We start from the raw sequence: 21,431 nt of genomic DNA, 5'->3' as shown, positions 1-21,431 counted from the left end.
CCAAATGTCCATTAACTGATGAATGGAAGAACAAAATGCAGTGTAGCCACACAATGAAGTATTATTCAGCTGCAAAAAAGAATGATGTACTGATACATACCACAACATGATCTTAGAAAACATTGTGCTCAGTGAAAGACAACCAGACACAGAGGGATATCCAAATGATTCCATCTATATGAATGTTCAAAGTAGGAAAATCCATATAGATTCAAAGTAGATTCATGGTTGCCAGGCACAGAGTGTTGGGGAATAGGGAGATGGTGACTGGTCCAGGGAATGGGGTTTCTTTTTGGGGTGACAAAAATTTCCTGGAATTAGATAGTGGTGATGGTTGTACAGCCTTGTGACTAAACCAAAAGCCTCTGGATTGTACAATGTATAGAGTGAATTTTATAGTATGTGACTAATACCTCCAAACCAACCAACCAGACAAATAAGTAAATAGGTGAATGCCTTTCACATATCGCTTTATTGTGTTATATCGGGGGATTATAATCAGGCTGAGTTGCTCATCTTTTTCTCACATGATTACATGCTAATTAAGATTGCCTGAAATTTTGCCCATCTCTTGTTAAAGAACTGGAGATATATTGGTTTAACTACAGCATATTTATACACTAACATCTTGAGGAAGTTTGCCTTATGGATTAATTCAATCATTATGAATCGATTTTTGCTGGTTTTAGCTTCACAAGGTGGCCTTTTATTGATAACGTCCCCTAGTCCTTCCGTTCCCTTTATGGTCATCCCCTATGTACTGACCATAAATAATGTGGAGATATTGGAAAAGATCAAAGGTTTTACACGTGGCAAGGTTTGAAAATTAAATAAATAGTATTCAAAAGTTAAAAGAATATTTTATTCTTTACCAAAGATGTCTAAAATGAATAAAATTATTAGTGACACATTTTTTTGGTTCTGTACAGGTGATATGAGAAACCTTATTTCAATTTAGTTAACTACGTTTTTTTTTCCAAAGAAAAATGTCTAGACCTTTTAAAATGAATATCATGCTTAGTAATAGAAAATTTAAATTTTTAAAACTTGTATTGACTTGTAAATAAAAATCAAATGATTCATTACTGTCAAGAAATAAATATGAATTTAACTGTACCAAGAGTATTTACCGTAGGACAGAAAAAACTAGATGAGTATACTCTAAATGTAGGGAAAAAATTAAACTAAAAACTAAGACAAAATAAAAAGAATGAATGAATAAATGGAAGAAAGGAAAAAAGATAAAAAATGTATCTGGTTATATTTGGGTGATGAGATTATAGTTTCTTCATTTCTCTGTTTTCCAAATTATCTTTGCTTTAGAAAATTTGTTTTACTTTCCAAAAACTTAATGTTAAAATGTGTTTCTTTGAAAATGTCATAGTTTAGTATTTCCAAAGATGACTGGTTTTTTAATTTAGGAGGAACAGTGTTTATTTACTAGATAGTTTTTGTAGTGAGTTGTTTTTCTTTTCCTAAGAAAGAACAAATCTGCCTTTGGTGCTCCTTGAAGGCAGGACACATCTGCTTCCTGTTATCAGCTCTCTAAGCCCCTTCCTAATAGAGTATCTTAAGAACATTGGCTCTTTAATAAATGTGTGAAGTGAAAGCAATTATGTGTGTAACTGCCAAGTGATAGCCAGTGGGGATAATGGCGAGAAACTTGGCTCTGGTTTATAAAACCACTGAGTTAGGTCACAAAATCGATCCATGGCTAGCTTTAACTACGCTCTAGATTTTCTCTTCTGATGTATTATAGATGGTAATTATCTCAGGTAATTGGATGATCTATGACATTTCTTCTTTGTGTTCTTCTGGATTTTCTGCCCTAATCATATAATACATTTATAACTAGAAAATAATAATGCAAGGACTTAGAATCATATCAATAAAATATGTCATAGGTGCAACCCAGAAGGATGGGTCCTCAAGGATTTAAAAAAGCTTCTATTATTTTACAAATAAAAGTCTGGTGCCAGGACAAAAACTAGGGGCAAAGAGCTCTGAATTCCCTTTATCACGTTATACTTTGTGTCCTGGGGAAAATCTAACTGCCTGTGCCTTTGTTTGCTCAAAAAGAGACATCATATACCTCATGAGTGAGGTAAAGATTGCAATAACCTGCTAGGATGTGAAAAGGACATTTCAAAGGAAAGAACCCCACACTATCCAGGGATTTTATTGTTTCATGGCTATAGGATCTTGAAATTCCAATGCCAGACGTAGCATGAACATAAATAAGTGCTCCTCCATTCCAAGCTGCTGCTTTTACAAATGTAAACTGAAGTCAAGAGAAAATTACTTAGTTGAAGTTTTAGAGCTACCTGGGTGGAGGTGCCAGGAGCCTATCAATGTGATTATTTTCAGAATTTGGTTAACACAGATGTTTTCTCTCTTTGTAGGAAACGTGCACTGAGGATTTCCATCATGTTTCATGTCCTCACCGTCACTGGACTTTTATGTTACATACTATTTTTTGGTGCTACATTTCTCTTTGAAAGGGTGCTTCTGAGAATGCTTGGGTGCCGCACCACATGGGACCTACGGGAGATGAGAGAGCCTTTCTTGAATTTGGAAGTGGAAGCCTTGTTACCCTCCTAAAGATACAGAAGTTACTGTCACCCTACTGACTTTCTCACCAGTAAACATTGTGGCTGTTCCTGTATTGTGGTGGCTAACTTATTTTTCAAAAAATAACGTACAAGGTTTTTGTGAAGAACGTTGTAATTACACAGAAGTTGATTGATCACGGAAAAAAAATGAAAACAGCTTATCTTTACCTTTATGAATCACAATCCCTTCTTGAATCATTCCACACTTTGTTGAAAACATTTTCTTCAAACCACTAACCTTCCTTCTCCCCCAACATGGGGTACATTGAGACCACAAAGTATCATCTCCCGTGGTTATCTTCTCCATTTTGACTTCTGTTGTCTCAAAAAAGAAAGCATAAAATTCTTTCCCCTCCACTGTATCCAATTTTACTTCAATTGAATTGGAGCCCTATTTTGGAGATAGTTGGCATTTCTTGGCTTTTCTCCTTAACATTTATTTCTTCTTTTGATAATAGCACCCGAAGTTTGCTTTGAAAGAACTATCCCCAGCGGGCCTAATTATAGGCGGTCTTTCAGTCAATGTCCCTTGTCTTCTTATTAATAAGAGGTGGAAAACTGTTGCATCAGACATTCTCTATAACTGAGAATTTTAAGAAGATTCACAAAATCAAAAGGAAATGATTAGAACTTTGATTTTGTAAACCACTCCGTATCTTTTTCTGCTTAAATTAGCCAGACTGGTTCTGTTGCTTACAATCAAAGGAAGTCTAACTGATACAGTAGAGAATTTTGAATGTCAGACTAGAGTGTTTTATCCCTAACTTTGTAGCTAATGGGAAAATGCTAACATTTATTTTTAATATAAAAAAGTTATAATTAAAATGTGCAAAAGTAATATTAAATAGAACCATAAAGAATAAATTAGAGTAGGAGGGCAGATGGAGTGCAAGAGTGGTTAAAAAGCCATTCAGTGGTACAGGTGAGCCAAAGAGGTGGAGATGGAAATGCAAAGACCATGAATGAAGCAGACATTATGAGGTTGGATCTTAACGGTATTTGGTTGTGTAATGGACATGGAGTTGGAAGGCTGGTGGCCAAGAGATATGCAATACGGTCCCAGTTCTCATATTTGACTGGATCTTGAAGGATGAATAATATTTTCATGGCAGAAATGACAAAAAGGCATTTCAGAGAAAAGAAAAACCATGAGTAAAATTTAGAAGCCAGAAATATAAGACAAAGTTAGGAAAGCTGGTACAGCATAGAGCTCACCATACCAGTTTGTACAGTCTTTAGAAACAAACACTATGCCTCATTCATGTTTCTGGTCTCTGGAATAGTGATTCCCAAATGCTGGCCCATTGATTAGATGCACTGGAATCTCTTGGGGAGCTTTATACATTAGAGACTTCCCCCATTCCCAGATATTTGGATTCAGTAGAGCTAATGCAGGATCCAGAAACTTTATTTATTTATTTGAGACAGAGTTTCACTCTTGTCACCCAGGCTGGAGTGGAGTGGTGCGATCTCAGCTCATTGCAACCTCCGCCTCCCAGGTTCAAGCGATTTTCCTGCCTCAGCCTCCCAAGTAGCTGGGATTACAGGCACGCACCACCATGCCCAGCTAATTTTGTATTTTTAGTAGAGACGGGGTTTCACCATGTTGGCCAGGCTGGTCTCAAACTCCTGACCTCAGGTGATCTGCCCTCCTCAGCCTCCCAAAGTGTTGGGATTACAGGCGTGAGCCACCGTGCCCGGCCCGGGAACTTTATTTTTAAAAATAAAAATCCAAATTGGGTAACCATGCCTTGGTACACTGTAGGAAAATGCGGTGCACATAGTTTGTATGGACTTGATAAATACCCATTGAAGTAAATTAAACTATGTGGTTCTTATCTTTGCAGCCTCCCTATCACCTCACCTCAGTCCTATATTCAATATTTATCTGTTCAATAATTTCAATCACAGCCATTTTTCCAATGACCCCATCTTCCCACACCCTTGAAATAATTTTCAACTCCTTTACTATCTTATTTTTGTGTACTAGCAATCACTTGGCCATGCCAATTTCTTCTACAGATATTTTTCTTAGATCAGCCCTATTATTTGCATTTATTTAGTTAACATTTTTAATAGGTCTTACCATAGAGATGGATCACTGTTGGCCTAATCCAGCCTGTTGTTTCTACTTCCATGGATTGTCATTATGTACACAGCTGCTGAAAAGAATGGACTCCAATCATCACTTTTATCTTGATACTCTGTAGCCAGAAAACTGGGCATATTGGTTGCTAGAAATATGCAATTTGTTTGCAAGTGGTTCTCAAGCTGTGATATTTAACAGAATTCCAAAAAGAGGCATTTAATTATACATTTGTCTGAGCATCACCTCCAGAAGTTCTGATTCTTTAAATGTGGTATGAATCTCTGATATCCTCTATTTTAATAGATTCCCCTAACAATTCTTATGACTCAAAGTTTGAGAACACCATGCTCTATGGGCAAAAGGTACCTGGGATTACAAACTAGCTGAGATCCCATACAAGGTTAATCAAGGTTCTTTGGGAGCAGGGTGAAAGGGTGAGCGTAAAGGAATTTCCAGGACACACAGAAAGGCAAAGAGCCAAAAGCTCTGGGAGCAATGACTAACATATTCAAAAGGTCTTGTGATAGGGACTATGCTGACAGATCTTAAAAAGTCACAGTTATCTTGTTTACAGATACAAGGACTATTCAGGCAAATTTATAGATAGAACTTGGTGTATGTTTTTTATAATCATCAGGTAAGTTCCCATAACTAGAAACAGTACTGGTTGATTTACCTGTAAATCCCAAAAAGAAGTAGTGAGTTCAATAAAGCTTAAAATCTTGTGACAGTCACATAACACTAAAGACAAAGTAAGTTAGAGGACTAGATTGTTTTAAAGAATAAATTAATATTTTACTAACTTCCAAGACATATTCGATTAGGATTTTGACTAAGATGGGATACTTTTCCCTGGGAGATGAATATCTTTGAAGTGGGAATGGTAATATTTTCACATCAATTTGTTTTCAATTCATCAGCATCTCAAGCTGGAAAGCTGGAAGTCACAGTACTCTATTGAGAGAGGGAAACATTTAGTAACATACGGAAATATTAAGAGGGTATGAATGTCTACGTGTGGTAACTCCGCTAACTGCTTTTGGTTGGTCAGGTCGGGTTTTATTTCAGATATTTTAATGCCATATTCAATTGAGCCAACTGCTGTACTCTAAACCATTTGCTAAAAATGTCTGAATCACTGCATAAATATGTTTTTGGTTTTGGACTAAGAGGAAAGAACATGAGTTTCACAAAATCTCCATTTGTCATGTTTTTAGGTGAAGACAGCTATGCTGTAGTGAAAGGAGCTTTGAACTTGGATTTAAAGTTGGGTTCAAGACATGATCCACTGTCAACTGTGTTTGGATGGGGTCAGCTAATCTCTCTCCCTGGAGGGGGATCCAAACAACCATTCCCCATCTGCTGAGAGTTCATAGCAAGACCCTACTTTGGACTTGGCCTTAGTCAAAGACAGTTGTCTAACCTAAGCTTCCTCTCCTTCCCTAAGGGTGGTCTGCATCCAATGCCTAACCCAGGGTACCTTTTTAGAGGGCCATCCTAGCCGCAGAGCTCCTGGTGGGGTCAGCTGAGGCCTCTAGTGCAATTGTATCACATTTCATCTCCATCTGCCCCATTCTGCTTCTACCATCCCCTCCACATTTGTCCACCCTGTGAGTGTCCCCCAGTAAACCTGTGTGCAAGTCTTTGTCTCAGAGTCCTTTTCCCAAAGAACATTACCTAAGACACTTGTGGAAATAAAGAACAGTCAAATGAGAACAAGCAGAGGCTATTTATTCAGAGCTTGCAATAACAAAGGAGTCCATCAGTTGCATTTTGGCAGAGACTCAAAGGCAGGCAGAGGAGTGGGAAAGCTTTAGAGTGGGAAAAAGGCAAGGTTGGATAAGCCCTGATTGGGACATCCCAGGTGATTGATTAGGGGGTGCATATTTGACTTTCTCTAGTTGATCCTATGTTGGAAGCAGGGACAAAAATTAGGGGAGCTGCCAGTTATTTCTCACGATTTTGTTTACTCATATGTAAATTGAGAAAAATAATACCTGCCTCATGAGATTGCTGGATTAAAGAGCCTGATGTTTAATAGGTTTTGAGTATTATTATTATTACCATGAATAATATTTTTAAACATGTGAGATTGCCTTAATTAAGAACTTTGGGTTTGACCTAATAGTGAAGAAATGAATTTGAACACACTTCCTGATATATCTTAAAGTAAAAATAAGTGAACCACAAGCCATGAAGTCTTGCTTGACTCCTTCCTTTTTCATATTCCACTCTCAGTCTGTCAGGAAATCTTGTTGCTTAAAACACATGCAGAATTCAACTGCTACTCACCACCTCCCTGATAGCAACCACCTTTGCATGTCACCATTGTTGCAAAAACCAACCAACTTGCTCTCGTTCTCCTGATTCCACCCTTGCCCACATACAATTCAGCAGTCAGAGTGACACTCTTTTATAATGCAGGTCAAATCATGTCACCTTTCTGCTCCAAACCCCTTCAGTGGTTTTCCATTTCTTTCAAAGTAAATGCCAAAGTCCTTTCAACTACTTGTATTTGGCCACTGCCTTCTGTTGGCTCAAGCCTCATCCTATTCTACTTGTCCTCTCGATCACGCTTCTCAAGTTCCACTGTTCATCTTGGTGTTCCTGGAACACATCAGGCACACTCTGGTCACCAGGGCTTTGCCCGGGCCAGCCCCTCTGCCTGGAAGTCTCTTCTCCATGGCTTACGCCCACAGTGCCTTCAAATCTTGGCTCAAAGGTTATCTTCTTGGCTGTAATAAAAAAGACAGATAATACTAAGTGTTGGTGAGGATGTGCAGAAATTAGAATCCTATTATATTGCTGGTGGGAATGTAAATAATACAGCCACTGTGGAAAACACTTACTCAAAAAATTAAACATAGAGTTACCATATACCTTCAGCAATTCCATACCTAGGTATATATCCAAAAGAATTGAAAATATATATCCACATAAAAACTTGTATGTGAATGTTCATAGCAGCAGCATTCATAATAGTCAAAAAGTACAAACCAAATATCCATCAACTGATGAATAGATAAACAAAATGTGGTGTACTGATACAATAGAGTTATTATTCAACCACAAAACAGAATGAGGTATTGATACATGCTACAACCTGGGTGACCTTGGAAAACATTATGTAAAGTGAAAGAAACCAGACACAAAATTCTACAGATTGAGTGATTCCATTTATATAAAGTGTCTGGAATATGCAAATCCATAGAGACAAGGCAGAAGAATGGCTGTCAGAGGTCGGGAGGAGTGACTACAAATTGATTTGGAGTTTCTTTTTGGAATGATGAACATATTCTGAAATTTCATGCTGTTGATGGTTGTCCAACATTGTGACTACACTAAAAACCACAGAATTGTACACTTTAAAATAGTGAATTTTAAAATGCCATCTTCTTAATGAGGCTCGTATAACCATCATGTTTAAAATTGCATTCCTCCCATCCCCATCCCACCTCTCCCAAACCTGCCCTGTTCTATTTTTTGTCATGACTTCTACCATAATATATCATTTACTTATTAGGTTTATTGTTTATCTGTCTCTTTCCATGAAAATGTAAGCTCCACAAAAGCATAGACTAAACTAGGACTATATAGACATCACATTATATACAAAATATCTGAAAACATGTCTGAATGCTAAAAGGCTAAAGAGGAAAAGGAATAAGTTGTACCCAGGATGAGGGGGTCAAGGTTTAAAAGGGGTAGGTAACCAGGAGGGAGGAAATGGGCTAGATATACACATAACAATAATATGTAATAACTAACAACAGTCATGTTGTTTTAAAAATATCAGTATGTTTCATGCACTGTGTTAAGTACTTCATGCACATTTTATGATTTAATCCTCACAATTATTTTATAAGCCAGGTATTATCATTATCCCCATTTTTATACATGACAGAATTGAGGCACAGAGGATAGTAACTTGTTTAGAGTCCCACTGTAAAAGGTAGCATCAGGATTTGAATCTAGATTTATCTGGCTGCAATATCCGTGTCCTTTTCAAGTGACATGCAGCCTCCCCAAATTGGATTGTACGTTCTATGAAAGCAGGAACAATGCCATGTTAAGCCCCGCATATTTAGCATATAGCACACTACTCAGAAGATAGTAAATGTTCACAAAATATTTATGAATGACCAGCTGGGAATGAAGGCAGGTGCATGTAGTCCTAGCTACTCAGAAGGCTGAGGTGAGAGGCTCGTTTAAGCCTAGGAGTTCAAGGCTGCAGTGAGCTATGATTGTGCCACTGCACTCCAGCCTCGGTGACAGGGTGAGATCCTGTCTCTAAAACAAGCAAGCAAACAAAAATTATTAATGAATCAATGAACTAACATTTATTCAATGTCAAGTGCAGCTTTCACCAGTGCTACAGGTTTTGGAAACCACCTGCAACCCTGGCCATCTCTGGCATCATCTCTGCCACTGACCACTGTTCCCAGAAGCAATATAGATGCAAAGGTCATTGACATAGGCAAGGAACGGCCAATGGCCTCACTGTCCACCCAGCTTGGACATGAGCTACTTCAGGGGTTACAACGTTTTCTGCTTTCTCCACTTCATCCCCAAATTGAATCTTCTCTTCAAGCCTAAAGTCCAGTTACTTTTTCTAGTACTGAAGGCCTCTCCATTCCAGAGCGTTATGTTGGCTTCCTTTCCCACCTTCTGGGTAGGAGCTCACACTGCCTGTCCCAATAGCTTCTGGCTGGTGAGACTGCCATATGCTCAAAAATCAGATTTTGTCTCATGACTTTTTCCCTTTGGAAGGGCTTTTGCTGCATGTGTTGATAAACAAGCAAAGCAAGTGGTTCCAGTAACTTCTATAAAAGTAGAGGTTTAACAGTTGAGATGCTTTTATCTGTAACAGGATACCTAAATTATATTGGATTAAAGAATAAGGACACTTATTATCTCATGTGGCAAAATATCCACAGCGAGGGTGGTTCCAGGGTTGGTTAGTTGAGCAGCTCAATGGTGTCATTGCTCTGAATCACCATTTCTTCCATTCTCTTGGCTCTCCCGTCGTGGTCCCAAGGTGGCTGCTGTGGCTCCAAACATTTTTATGCAACAGGAGGAAAGAGTGGGAGAAAATCTTTTCTCAGAAGCTCCCGGTTGACTTCCTCCTGGGAACCACCTGATCAGACTAGATTACAGGCCCCAACAAATGAATAACCAGGACTGATCTGCCTCTTTTCCCCTTCCACTGCACCTGTGAGCTGAAGCACAACAAATGCTTATGCTGCTCAGTTGCCATCAAAGAACTCATTCTTCTATAGAAATCGAGTACACACAAAAAGTGAACAGTCTTCTCTGGATGGTAGGATTGTAAGTGACTTTTCTTCTTCAGAAAAATTTATGCAGTGAACACGTTTTAACTTTATTTATTTGTTTTGAGACAGGGTCTCACTCTGTTGCCCAGGCTGGAGTGCAGTGGCATGATCATGTCTCATCGCAACCTTGACTTCCCAGGCTCAAGTGATCCCTCCCAACTCAGCCTCCCAGGCTCAAGTGATCCCTCCCACCTCAGCCTCCTGTGTAGCTGGGACCTCAGGCACATATCACCATGCTTGGCACATTGTTAACATTTGTTTTAGAGATTAGGTCTCACTATGTTGCCCAGACTGGTCTCAAACTACTGGGCTTTAGTGGTCCACCTGCGCTGGCCTCCCAAAGTGCTAGAATTACAAACATGAGCCATCATGTCAGGCTTAACTTTTTAAAAGCCTTTTTATTAAAAAGTATTCTTACAATTAACAGAAAATTTGCAAGACTAGAATGAGAAATTCCCATATACACTTTATGTAGATTCACCAATATTTAACATTTACCACATTTGCTAAATTAATTTCCCTGTCTCTATAATTTTTCCTGAGTCATTTGAAAGTCTGCATATATCATTCTCTCTCTCTCTCTCTCTCTCTTTCTCTTTTTTTAAAGACAGGGTCTCACTCTGTCACCCAGGCTGGAGTGCAGTGGTGCAATCATGGCTTACTGCAGCTTCTACCTCCTGGGCTCAAGCAATCCTCTTGCCTCAGCCTCCTGAGTAGCTAGGACTACAGGTCACCACACTGAGCTAATTTTCTTTTCTTTTCTATTTTTCTGTTTTTTTCTTTTCTATTTTTTCTATTTTCTATTTTTCTATACAGGGTCTTGCTATGTTGTCATTCTCTTTTCTTTATAATACTTGGAAGTGTATATCCTAAGAACAAAAAATACTCTCTTACAGATCAATGATATGGTTGTAAAATTTAGGAAATTTAACATTGATACATTACTTTAGTCTACCACCTACATTCTAATTTTGTCAATTTTCCCAATGCTGCCTTTATAGAAATTCTTTTCCATGTAGGATCTAGTTTAGGATCTTGTATTAGGAATCTTGTCAAGTCTTTGTAATGTCCTTTTATCTGGATGACTTTCTCAACCTTTCTTTGTCTTTCATGCCCTTGACATGTTCTAACAGTAGGCCAATTATTTTCCAGAATGTCTATCAGTTTGGGTTTGTTTGATGCTGATTCAGGATTAGATTCAAATTATGCATTTTTGGCCGGAATGTTACCTAAGTGGTGTTGTGTTCTTTTCAGGATATCATCTCCGGAAGTATACAAAGTCCATCTGCCCCTCATTGGTGATTTAATTTTGATCACCTGGTCAAGGTATTGTCTGGTTTCCCCACTGATGTACAATGTTTTAATCATAAGGGAAAATTATTTTAAAGTAATGTATTATAAAATATCACATTACAATAACTGGGAACTGAATTTAAATGAAAAATTGTATGTCATGCTCTCCTGTTTGTACAAAGAACACTTACTACACCCCACTGGTCGCACCAAACTTGAGAGATAAAATAGGACTTGAAAGCATCATGTTGCAGAAAAGAAACTCAGGTTTGGAGAGGTAAAGTCCGTTGCCCAACGTTTGTGCCAGAGCCAGGACTAGGACCAGAATACTCTCTCCCTGATCTCCCACCCTTCGCCCTCCACAGTACTCAAAAGCCACAGCGTAACAAATGCTTCTCCCTTCTCAGCTGTCACCCAAGAACTCTTCAAAAGAAATTCCTTCCTTCCCTTCCTTGTCACTTAATTGTACAATAATTGTACGATTCCAAGTCTTCAGTTCCAGACTCCAGATCTGTTCACATTAAAATGCAATCCAGGTCCAAACTGGAAGTGAGTTTCCTGTTTTATCATTTAAATGAGTTACCTTAAGCCTTGGTTATCTCAGCAAACTTTCTTCTCACTGCTCTCTGGTCATACTTGGAGCCAGCCAAAAATGAGATAAAGAGGCTAGGATACAGTATGCTGGATTCATTCCACAGAGGTGTCTTTGTATGCTTGTGAGTAGAAGAGTAATGATGTTTTTTTTTTCCTGGCTGGAAACAGAATCAACTGTGCTATTTTGAAATCTACCAAAGGCAGACAGCCCAAGAACCTATAATTGCAGAGAGACACAGTTTTTTCTGGCATCCGTGTCTGTGTGTGTAGGTTGTGAAAAGCAATACTGGCCTAGCAGTAGATTTAGCGTCAAGCGAGCTGAGATTTAGTCCCAGGACTGTCACTAACATATTCCCTGTATTGCCATTTTGTTCACAATAGCAAGTAGTGACCTTTCTGTGCCTCTGCTTCTCCAACCAGTGATAAGAAGAGCTGCTCTTACATATGCACACTGGTATTTCGTGAAGACAAATAGAACATAGTGAAGGGAAAAAAGCGTACTGGTTCTTCCACTTAGTGGCTGTGGGTTATGAGCAGAATTTTGTCACTGTCAGATTCATATGTGGAAGTCCTAAACCCTGGTATGTGAATGTATTTGGAGATAGGGTCTTTAAAGAGGTAATTAATTTAATTTTTTTATTTTTTATTTTTATTTTTAAGATGTTTATTTTTAATAACCCTTCATTGTATATTTTATACGCTCTCACGTTACAGAAAACTGCAAAGCTGAAATTCAACATTGGCTAGTGTCAAATGATTCCTTTTTTTAAAAAAAGATTTTGGTTTTAGGAGTGAAACAAATGGATCATGGAGAATGAGTGCAGTAGATCATTACACAAGTGATCAGTCAGCATCTTTGCCTCCACATTAAGGTTACTGAGTGAATAGCTCAGATTTATAATATCTGAATTTCATGCCAGCGTAAAACCCACAACCTTGACTAAGTTATCATAAGACATTAGGAAGAAAGTATGGTGATAATATATCCATCCAAATGCTACATAAATGGAAACACTGTGAGAAAGTTGGCTGAGCACCTGAATAATCTAATTCATAATGTCTCCAAAAAACCATACAATGATTTAGGGAAAATAATGAATGAAAATAAAGACATATATAATTTAAGATACGTATGTGTCATATGTATTTCAGTCTTTAGACTTAGACAGTGTGTTAACTTGCCTAGATAGTTGTCCACTAAAAGATAAAATATTCTGATTTTTTTCTGCTACTGTTGGAGACATTCTTATACAGTTTTGTTAAAGTTATTAAGTTTGAAAATGTACCTTTCTCATATTTTTCTAAAGAAATTTCTGATGTAGTGAAATTATATTAACTTTCAAGGTACACAAACCAGCCCTATGACATACTAGCTACATTGACTTGAGTAAGTTTTTTTTTATTCTTTATTTTTGTTAGTTTTCCATTTTTATTACAAACAATTATGAAATGACAACTAAAGAGGTAATTAATTTAAAATGAAGCCAAGAGGGTGGGCCTTCATCCCAAAGACCATGTGAAGTGACAGAGAGAAGGTAGCTATCCACTAGACAAGAAGAGAGGCTTCAGAAGAAGGTGCCACCTGCGTTGACACTGATCTTGGCCTGCTGGCCTTCAGAGCCATGAGAATATATATTTCTGTTGTTTATGGCACCTGACCTGTGGGACTTTGTTATGATAACCCAAGCAAACTAATCCAGGGACCCCAGGAAAGTTACTTAACCCTTCTAGGCAGGATAAGTGACATAATTTTCAGGGTACAGCATAAATGAAAATGTGGGTTCCCTTGTTTAAAAGTTTCTAAGAATTTCAAGACAGCAACAGTCAAGCATTAAACCAAGTATGGGGACCACTCTAAGCAGCCCTGTGCAACTGCACGTGTTACCCACCCATGGAGCCGAATCTGGTTCTAGGCCTCAGTTTTGTCATCTGGAAAGTGGGGGTAATAATTGCACTTACTTTTAGGGCTGTTGGGAAGATTAAATCAGATTCTAGGACTAAGCTTTCAGAGAACATGAAAGGGCAACCCGGAAAGGTGTTCAAAGTTTGACATTAATTGTCGTGCCTGGGTTGAGTTCCAGGATCACAAGAAAGAATAGTTTGTTTTCTTTTTCGCCATTTACGGTCAATGAGCCATTAGTCAGTGGGAAGAGAGAGTGGAGATGGGGAGGAGAGAGCATGGATATTTTAAAGCTGAGAGATTCTGCTGGGGCGAACAATGCAGATTGTTTGATGATTTGCTTGTTTATAGTCTGAGGGTCTCTGCTCCAGGGCAAGTGACTTCTTTCTTCTCCTTCTTCTCTCTTGCCTGCTACCCAGGAAGTATGGTCCACTGCAAGTGGCATTTGGACTCCAGAGCATCTGTGTTGTTGCCTGACTTTCTGACAAAAGTGTTATTATTTCCACACATATGACTCTTTTATTCTATAAATAAATAAAGCTTTAGAAGTCAACCGAACACAACCCTGATGTCTAAAATAGGATAGAATAAATAAAGCTGATCCTTATAAGATTAATCCACGTTAGAAGGTAAAGAAAGCCAGAGGATTCTGAGTGACATTTTGAAAGGAGGCAATTATTTTATTTGACATATTTATTATCTTCTAAAATAATTTAGACACCAGGAGTTTGAATGGATGAGAATAAAACAACCAACATGAAAGCTTTTCCAAACAATAATATTATATGGCAATAATCTTTAGTATAAGACAAAGTTCTAACTGAATCTTCTGCTGGTATTTTGGTAGATTTCATAGCATAGTGAACAGAAGAAATCTTAGCAGTTCTTCTTTGCAATTCAACCTCTCCCAAAGGTGGCTGAATCTAGGGTCCAAATCTTTTCCTTCTTAACTTGATGATGTATAGCCACCCCAGAACAATTGGGTTCAACTTTTATGTAACAAAGCTGTGAGCTGTTTTTCTGTCTCAACAGATGTCAGGTCATGTAACCAGAGCATGCCCAGATGAACTAAATGTGCAACAACAGAGTAAACTTAAATGCTCAGAAGGAGGATTGGAGACTGAATTAAGAAGTAGACACCTCATGGCCGGATGCAGGATCCAATCAAATCGAGTTCTGGTGTCCCCATGGCAGGAAGCAGTCAGATCCTGCCTCCCGACATTACCTCATTGCAAGATCCAATCAGATCACACCTCATTACCCTATGGTTATAAAACCTGGCTCAGCCCCCAGCTAAGAGAGACAATGCTTTGGGAACTAGTCCTGTTCTCCTTATGTGTTACATTAATTTTTAAAATCCCCTTGTTAAATCCTCCTTGGTTGTGGTCATTGGGTTAACACCTGCCCAGTGACCAAATCCACCTGTTGTGTGGGTAACAGATGGAATCACTAAGTCACGATATCCATTGATTGCCCTTTTGATAGGAAAACTCAGAACTTTACAAACCAGTCCTATAAGAAGCAGCATCTTTCCTTATACTACTGGTTACTCTCATAAATGTAACTCAATAAAAGTGAAATAGGGTTGATTGAGGGAAGTTTTTTGTTTGTTTGTTTTCAGACGGAGTCTCACTCTGTTGCCCAGGCTGGAGTGCAATGGCATGATCTCAGTTCACTGCAACCTCTGCCTCCTGGGTTCAAGTGATTCTCCTGCCTCAGCCTCCTGAGTACAGGCGCGCGCCACCGCGCCTGGCTAATTTTTGTATTTTTAGTAGAGACGGGGTTTCACCATGTTGGTCAGGCTGGTCAGGCCGGTCTCAAACTACTGACCTCGTGATCCGCACGCCTTGGCCTCCCAAAGTGTTGGGATTACAGGTGTGAGCCACCGTGCCTGGCCTGTTTTTTTTGTTTTTGTTTTGATTTTAGTAACATGAGATATGCTATGTCCTGACTCTGTTCTCATTATAGTTAAAATAAATAAATCTAAACTCCTTCAAGACCCTAAGTGATCTGGCTGCTGATATGAGAGTCTGTAGAAAGATAAAACAATATTCAAGCTTCTTTTCTTTTGGCCCTTTGTTCATTGCCCTTGTAATCATAGCTTCTTCATGCTAGTTGCTTAGGGAAAGAATGAAGTAGAACAGGGCCATGTAATTAATATAATGATATTTAATTAATATGCAATGATGATTATATGTTGTAAACTAATACATTCTAAAATTCCCACAATGTGTGACAAAAATATACCACCAAGACAGACTGAGGTTGACCTAAAGTAATGTCACAATGTAATATGATTTAGAAACAAACTTAATCTTGATCACCAGATTATACATTAAGAACTTTCACCTCGCTTCAGAATAAAACACTTCACTTTGTCTGCTCTATTTTTTTCAGGGAAGGTAAAATGCTCTCACATTTATTATCTCGTTTAAAGTCACGGCATTCCTTAAGCGCTTTCAAGTAGTAAGGCATTAAAAGTATTCAGATTACCTCAGGTGGTAGAAATTTAGTGTGAGACTACCTGAGGAAGGGAGGAAATGCAGGAAAACCACTGAACCGTCAAGCCTCATGAGAACTGGAGCACAGTCCAGGATTCAAGAGTGAATCTACTAGTCTATTATTCTTACAGCTGAGCTTCTCTCTCAGCACAGACTGTACTGCCAAACTCGGTTCTATTATGCTACTTCCTAGTTATGTGACCATGGACAAGTTACTTAAGCTCTCTGTGGCTTGGTTTTCTCATCTGCAAAGTGGAAACAGGGTTGAAGGTAATATATTTAAAGGCATTTAAAATACAGTTCAAGTCTCCCTTATCTGAACTGCTTGGGACCAGAAGTGTTTAGGATTTCAATTTTTTTTTTTTCTTTCAGATTTTGGAATATTTGGATTTTACTTACAGGTTCTTATAAGTAACTTGCCAGCATCCCTAATCTAAAAATCTGAAATCCAAATTGCTCCAATGGACATTTCCTTTGAGCGTCATGTTGGCACTCAAAATTTCAGATTTTGGAGCATTTTGAATTTCAGATTTTCAGATTAGAAATACTCAACCTGTAGTACCTGATACACAAAAATCGGCATGTGTTCGCTATCATCATTACCATTTTAATTATTGCTGTCCTATTTTTGATTCCTTCAGTAGCTAGTGTCCACCACCCCTGTGGCATCCACTGGCCTCATGGTTCCTGACTACTGCTTTTTCTAGGTGTGACTCTCAGCACATGCCACCCTTTTCTGCTTTATGTTTTACTTCAGCTCCTGTCTACTTTCTTCTGATTTCATCTTCTAGACCTCATGCTTCTACTTACTATTCTGTGCATGACCTGCATTCATTCTGTTTATGACCTTTATTCCATGTGCCTCCTTGCTTCTGCTCTACTCTATGGTCTGTTTTTTTAGACATATTCAATGTATCATATTAAATGTCTTGAGGGAAGATATACATGGCCCAGTTAGTGGGTGTTCAGTACAGATCTCTGCTGAACAGTTCCTGTGCCTGTTTGCCCCAGGCCATTGACAAATTTATACCTGGCTGTCTTCATTCAGGTGGGAATCCATGCTTCAATCAGTGCTATTGAAGGGTCGTAGGAAGGTTGCCGAGGAATCCTGGGTATACAGAGCCATTTCGGACTCTCAGAAGGAAGTTGTGGAGTTAGCAGCATCAGAGTTTCATGGAACACCCTTTTTTAGTTTGTTTGCATTAATGACATCCCAATCACAGATGAAGAAACTGAAGCTCAAAACTGTCAAATGATGCTGGGTCTTATAACTCAGAGCACACACTTAACTAATTTTACCAAAGAAGAGGTGCTATTTCTTACACTTTCTTTTATTCAGAAATGGGTGATGACCTTTTTTCAGAAATGAATGTAAAAGGCACTAATATGGCTATTACGTTATGTATAATTCAGAATTCAAGCCATTTAGGATCAAATGGAAATTAAAGTGAAATAAGATTAAGAGGTTTAAAGCCTTTAAAAGACGGACATACTGGCTGGGCACGGTGGCTCATGCCTGTAATCCCAGCACTTTGGGAGGCCGAGGTGGGCAAATCATGAGGTCTGGAGTTCGAGACCAGCCTGACCAACATGGTGACACCCATCTCTACTAAAAATACAAAAAATTAGCTGGGTGTGGTGGTGGGTGCCTGTAACCCCAGCTACTCAGAAGGCTGAGGCAGGAGAATTGCTTGAATCTGGGAGGCGGAGGTTGCAGTGAGCCGAGATCACGTCACTGCAGTCTAGCCCAGGTGACAGTGCGAGACACTGTCTCAAAGAAAAAAAAAAAAAAGACAGACATACTAAAGTGATAGTTGGGATACTTTCCCATTGCTTCCTTAATACCCTGGCTAGTTTAACAAACCACAGTACTGATTATCTGGCAATTCAGATGTTGCACAGTCAGCATCCTTCAGTGGAAAGGAATTTCTGAAGATAGACTCTGGAAGAGCAAGGGAAAGTAGCAGAGAATCTAATTTTTATGGGACTTGGGAGATAGATGCTATATCCTGAAGATTTATCAGCAACTTGTTTCAACGTGCCAGGAAAATTTCTTCAATGAAAGCATTTGTTTAAGCCAATTTTTCCATCATCATCTTACATCTGTTTTAGCTAAAATTTATTTCTCTTAGTCTTCTTTGACAGAAGTGTCTGGGTTAAAGTTAACCTGCCATTTTAAAATGTAAGTTCTAGTTAAGTAAAAGAATTCTAGTTAAATATTAGGAAAGACTAAAGAGACAATAAATTAATGATTGTCTAGGTGACAGGTGAGTGAAGTAGAAATTAATGGATCAGTCTGAAGCCTCGGAATTGTATATATGGCACTGGTCCAGGGAATGTCAAGTTGGGTAAATTTTGATCAGTAGTGAGCCACGACGTATTATGTTAAAACTGAGCCCTATTTAATATTGTGGCAGGTGGAAATCAAGGGGGGACTTACTGGTTTTGAGTAATGCTCTGTTGTTACTGGGCGTGTTCCTAAGACTTTGAAGAGGCCAATGCACAGTGCATGTTGATAGGAAGGATGGCGGGGCTCTCCCACCCAAAGGCTTGACAGCTGTAGAAAGGCTTGGGCTGCTTGGGGCAAACATTATGCAGATCACCTACATGCAATGAAAAACAGGAATTGCTCCTGTGTATTGAAAAGGCTGGCTCCCTATCTTGTTGACCTGTCTCAGAATACAGAAACCAGACATACTTTTTAGGAGATTCAATTAAGGAAGTTTGTAATGAGGTTAATTGTTTAAGAGAATGTAATTTGTTTAGTTTAGTCATTCGTTGAACATTAATCAAAGACCATGAAAACCAATTATCCTTATTTTTAATTAAAATTTTTCAACTTATAAATAGACTAATAAAATGAGTAAGTTGAATGTAACTAGATTTTTAGATGTATCTGGTGGGTAACCAGAGAATAACCAGCACAATTGGGTTGTAAGGAAAAAGTGATTAAAATAAGACTCCCCACTTGGAGCAAGATATTGTGCCTATTTCTAACCTGTCTCTATGGGCAAGAAGGGAATGGGGAGGAGGGTTGGATTCAGAAATGATGTCAATGGTGATAGCTAGGTAGTGGCTTAGTATTCAATGAAAGGATATTAAAATAATGTCTGGATTATCACCAATGCCACGCTTAGGATCAGACAGAATAAGCAGTAATTTCCTTTAGAAGGAATTCTAAAACTAAGCTTGTTTGATTTGGATTTGGGTTCATGATTTATACCATGTGTTTAACCCACTCTGTGTTTGGCAGTGTGACTGGGATAACAACAACTGGAGGCACCCAGATCCTTTGTGATCAGTCTGGTCAAGTTATTCCTGAACTTCTGAAGACCTAGACCATAGCAGGTTATGAGTTTCAAGCAAAAGACAGCATTCATTCACTTATTCATTCAGTGAATATTTAATCAATGTCTATGGGACAAAACATGGTTCTAGATCCTACAAAGGATGTAAAGATGAAATAAATTAGCATTCTGTTCTTGAGGACTGTAAGAAACTTGGAGCCAGAAAGGAACATAAGGCACCTATAAAAATTATAGTACAATTGTTTTATGTTGTAGGAAAAAGGAAAATATGTTTGCTTATCACCTATGATGTGTCAGGCAAGGTTCTCTGTCATCTTGCATATGACATCTTGTCAGATCCTTGCAACAACACTGTGAGGTAGATTTTTGTAGAAACAGGCAAAAATCACAGTGAGGATGTATTATTAGGAAATATGGGTGCAAAGTCATGCAGTGCATGCGGTGTGGGCATATGAACAAGAGTCGAAAATAAGTTCAGAAAGGCAAGTTGGGGGCAAGGATGTGAAGGCTTTTGGATACCAGTCAAGAAAGTTTGATGAGTTTTGTTCCTTGGTAAAGGGAGACTCATTTAAGTGTTTAGAGTCAGGAGTGATCAGGGTTGTGCTTTAGAGAGCTGCAGCTGGAAGCCTGTAAAGACCAGACAGGCAAATGCTGTGGATTTGATGAGTAGGGTGAGCCTCTTCTGGTACCTGCATCCAAAGAAAGGGAGGTGTCCTCAAGCCTGCTCAGATTTGGGGATGGTGTAACAAAAGAGTCAGCTTGTTCTGTTACTGCAAAGGGCAGAAGTGAGAGTGTAAATTGTGGACAATCAATGCTTCAGACACAGAAAGACAAAATAGGTTTGGAGTCAAATAGACCTTGGTTTCAATCCCAGTTCTTGGGGATCTGGAGCAATTTACTTGTATAACCCTGGAGAGTCTTTGATTCCTCATGTCAAAATGATGATAATAACACTTACCTTACAGGATGTTTGTGAGGATTAAATGAGACACAAGACAGATGTCTTTGGGGAGAAAGTCAGTAAAGCAGGATCCAGATGGATATGAGAAAGATTTTTTTTTTTTTTTTTTTTTTTTTGAGATGGAGTTTTGCTCTTGTTGCCCAGGCTGGAGTGCAATGGTGCGATCTCGGCTCACCGCAACCTCAGCCTCCCAGGTTCAAGCAATTCTCCCGCCTCAGCCTCCCGAGTAGCTGGGATTACAGGCATGCGCCATCACGCCTGGCTAATTTTTTTCGTATTTTTAATAGAGATGGGGTTTCTTCATGTTGGTCAGGCTGGTCTCGAACTCCTGACCTCAGGTGATCCGCCCACCTCGGCCTCCCAAAGTGCTGGGATTACAAGCGTGAGCCACCACGCCCAACCGAGAAAGATCTTTAATGGTGGGCTGCTTGCTTATTTTGTGTGTTACTGGTTGCCAGATAAGTTCAAGCAGGGGCTGGAAGCTACCTGTAAGGAATGCTGAAGAAGGGTTTCTTGCATTTTAATAGTGGTTGCATCAAATGACTTTTAGGATCCATTTCAAGTTCTAATTGAGCAGGTGTTCTCCTGCTCTGCAGTGTCTCTTGCTCCCTACCCCGCAATAGTGATACTCTTTGGCAAAAAGTTACCAAAGGTAAGGTTAATCATAGGAATAACTAGGCAGAAAATATCTAGACCTACAGAATAAATTAGCGTTGAAATCATAGGAATCATAAATGATCATTTGCACTAAGCCAGCCAGGAGCCGGGATTGTGAGGAGTAAGTTCTGGCTACCTGCTCATCAGGCATCCTGTCTTGCTTCTGCTGCACTATCCTGATTT

General features: G+C 38.9%; 1 protein-coding gene across 10 annotated transcripts in view; it reads left to right on the top strand.

The window, feature by feature from the left end:
- Nucleotides 1–2,779, top strand: part of SMCO2 (single-pass membrane protein with coiled-coil domains 2) — a 76,616-nt gene extending 73,837 nt beyond the window's left edge. For 9 of the 10 annotated variants that reach the window (XM_063786867.1, XM_054664417.2, XM_054664418.2 and 6 more), the window contains one exon: nt 2,403–2,779. In XM_063786867.1, the coding sequence (XP_063642937.1) occupies nt 2,403–2,601 (199 nt within the window). In that variant the 3' untranslated portion in view covers nt 2,602–2,779. The remainder of the gene's footprint in view (nt 1–2,402) is intronic. The other variant, XM_063786870.1, reaches the window with a different exon arrangement.
- The last annotated feature ends 18,652 nt before the right edge of the window (nt 2,780–21,431 follow it).

This window comes from Pan troglodytes, chromosome 10 (assembly GCF_028858775.2).
Source record: "Pan troglodytes isolate AG18354 chromosome 10, NHGRI_mPanTro3-v2.0_pri, whole genome shotgun sequence".
In the NCBI taxonomy this organism is placed as follows: domain Eukaryota; kingdom Metazoa; phylum Chordata; class Mammalia; order Primates; family Hominidae; genus Pan; species Pan troglodytes.
Note: the sequence above shows the minus strand (reverse complement) of the source record. Positions and strands in the feature narration are given on the sequence as shown.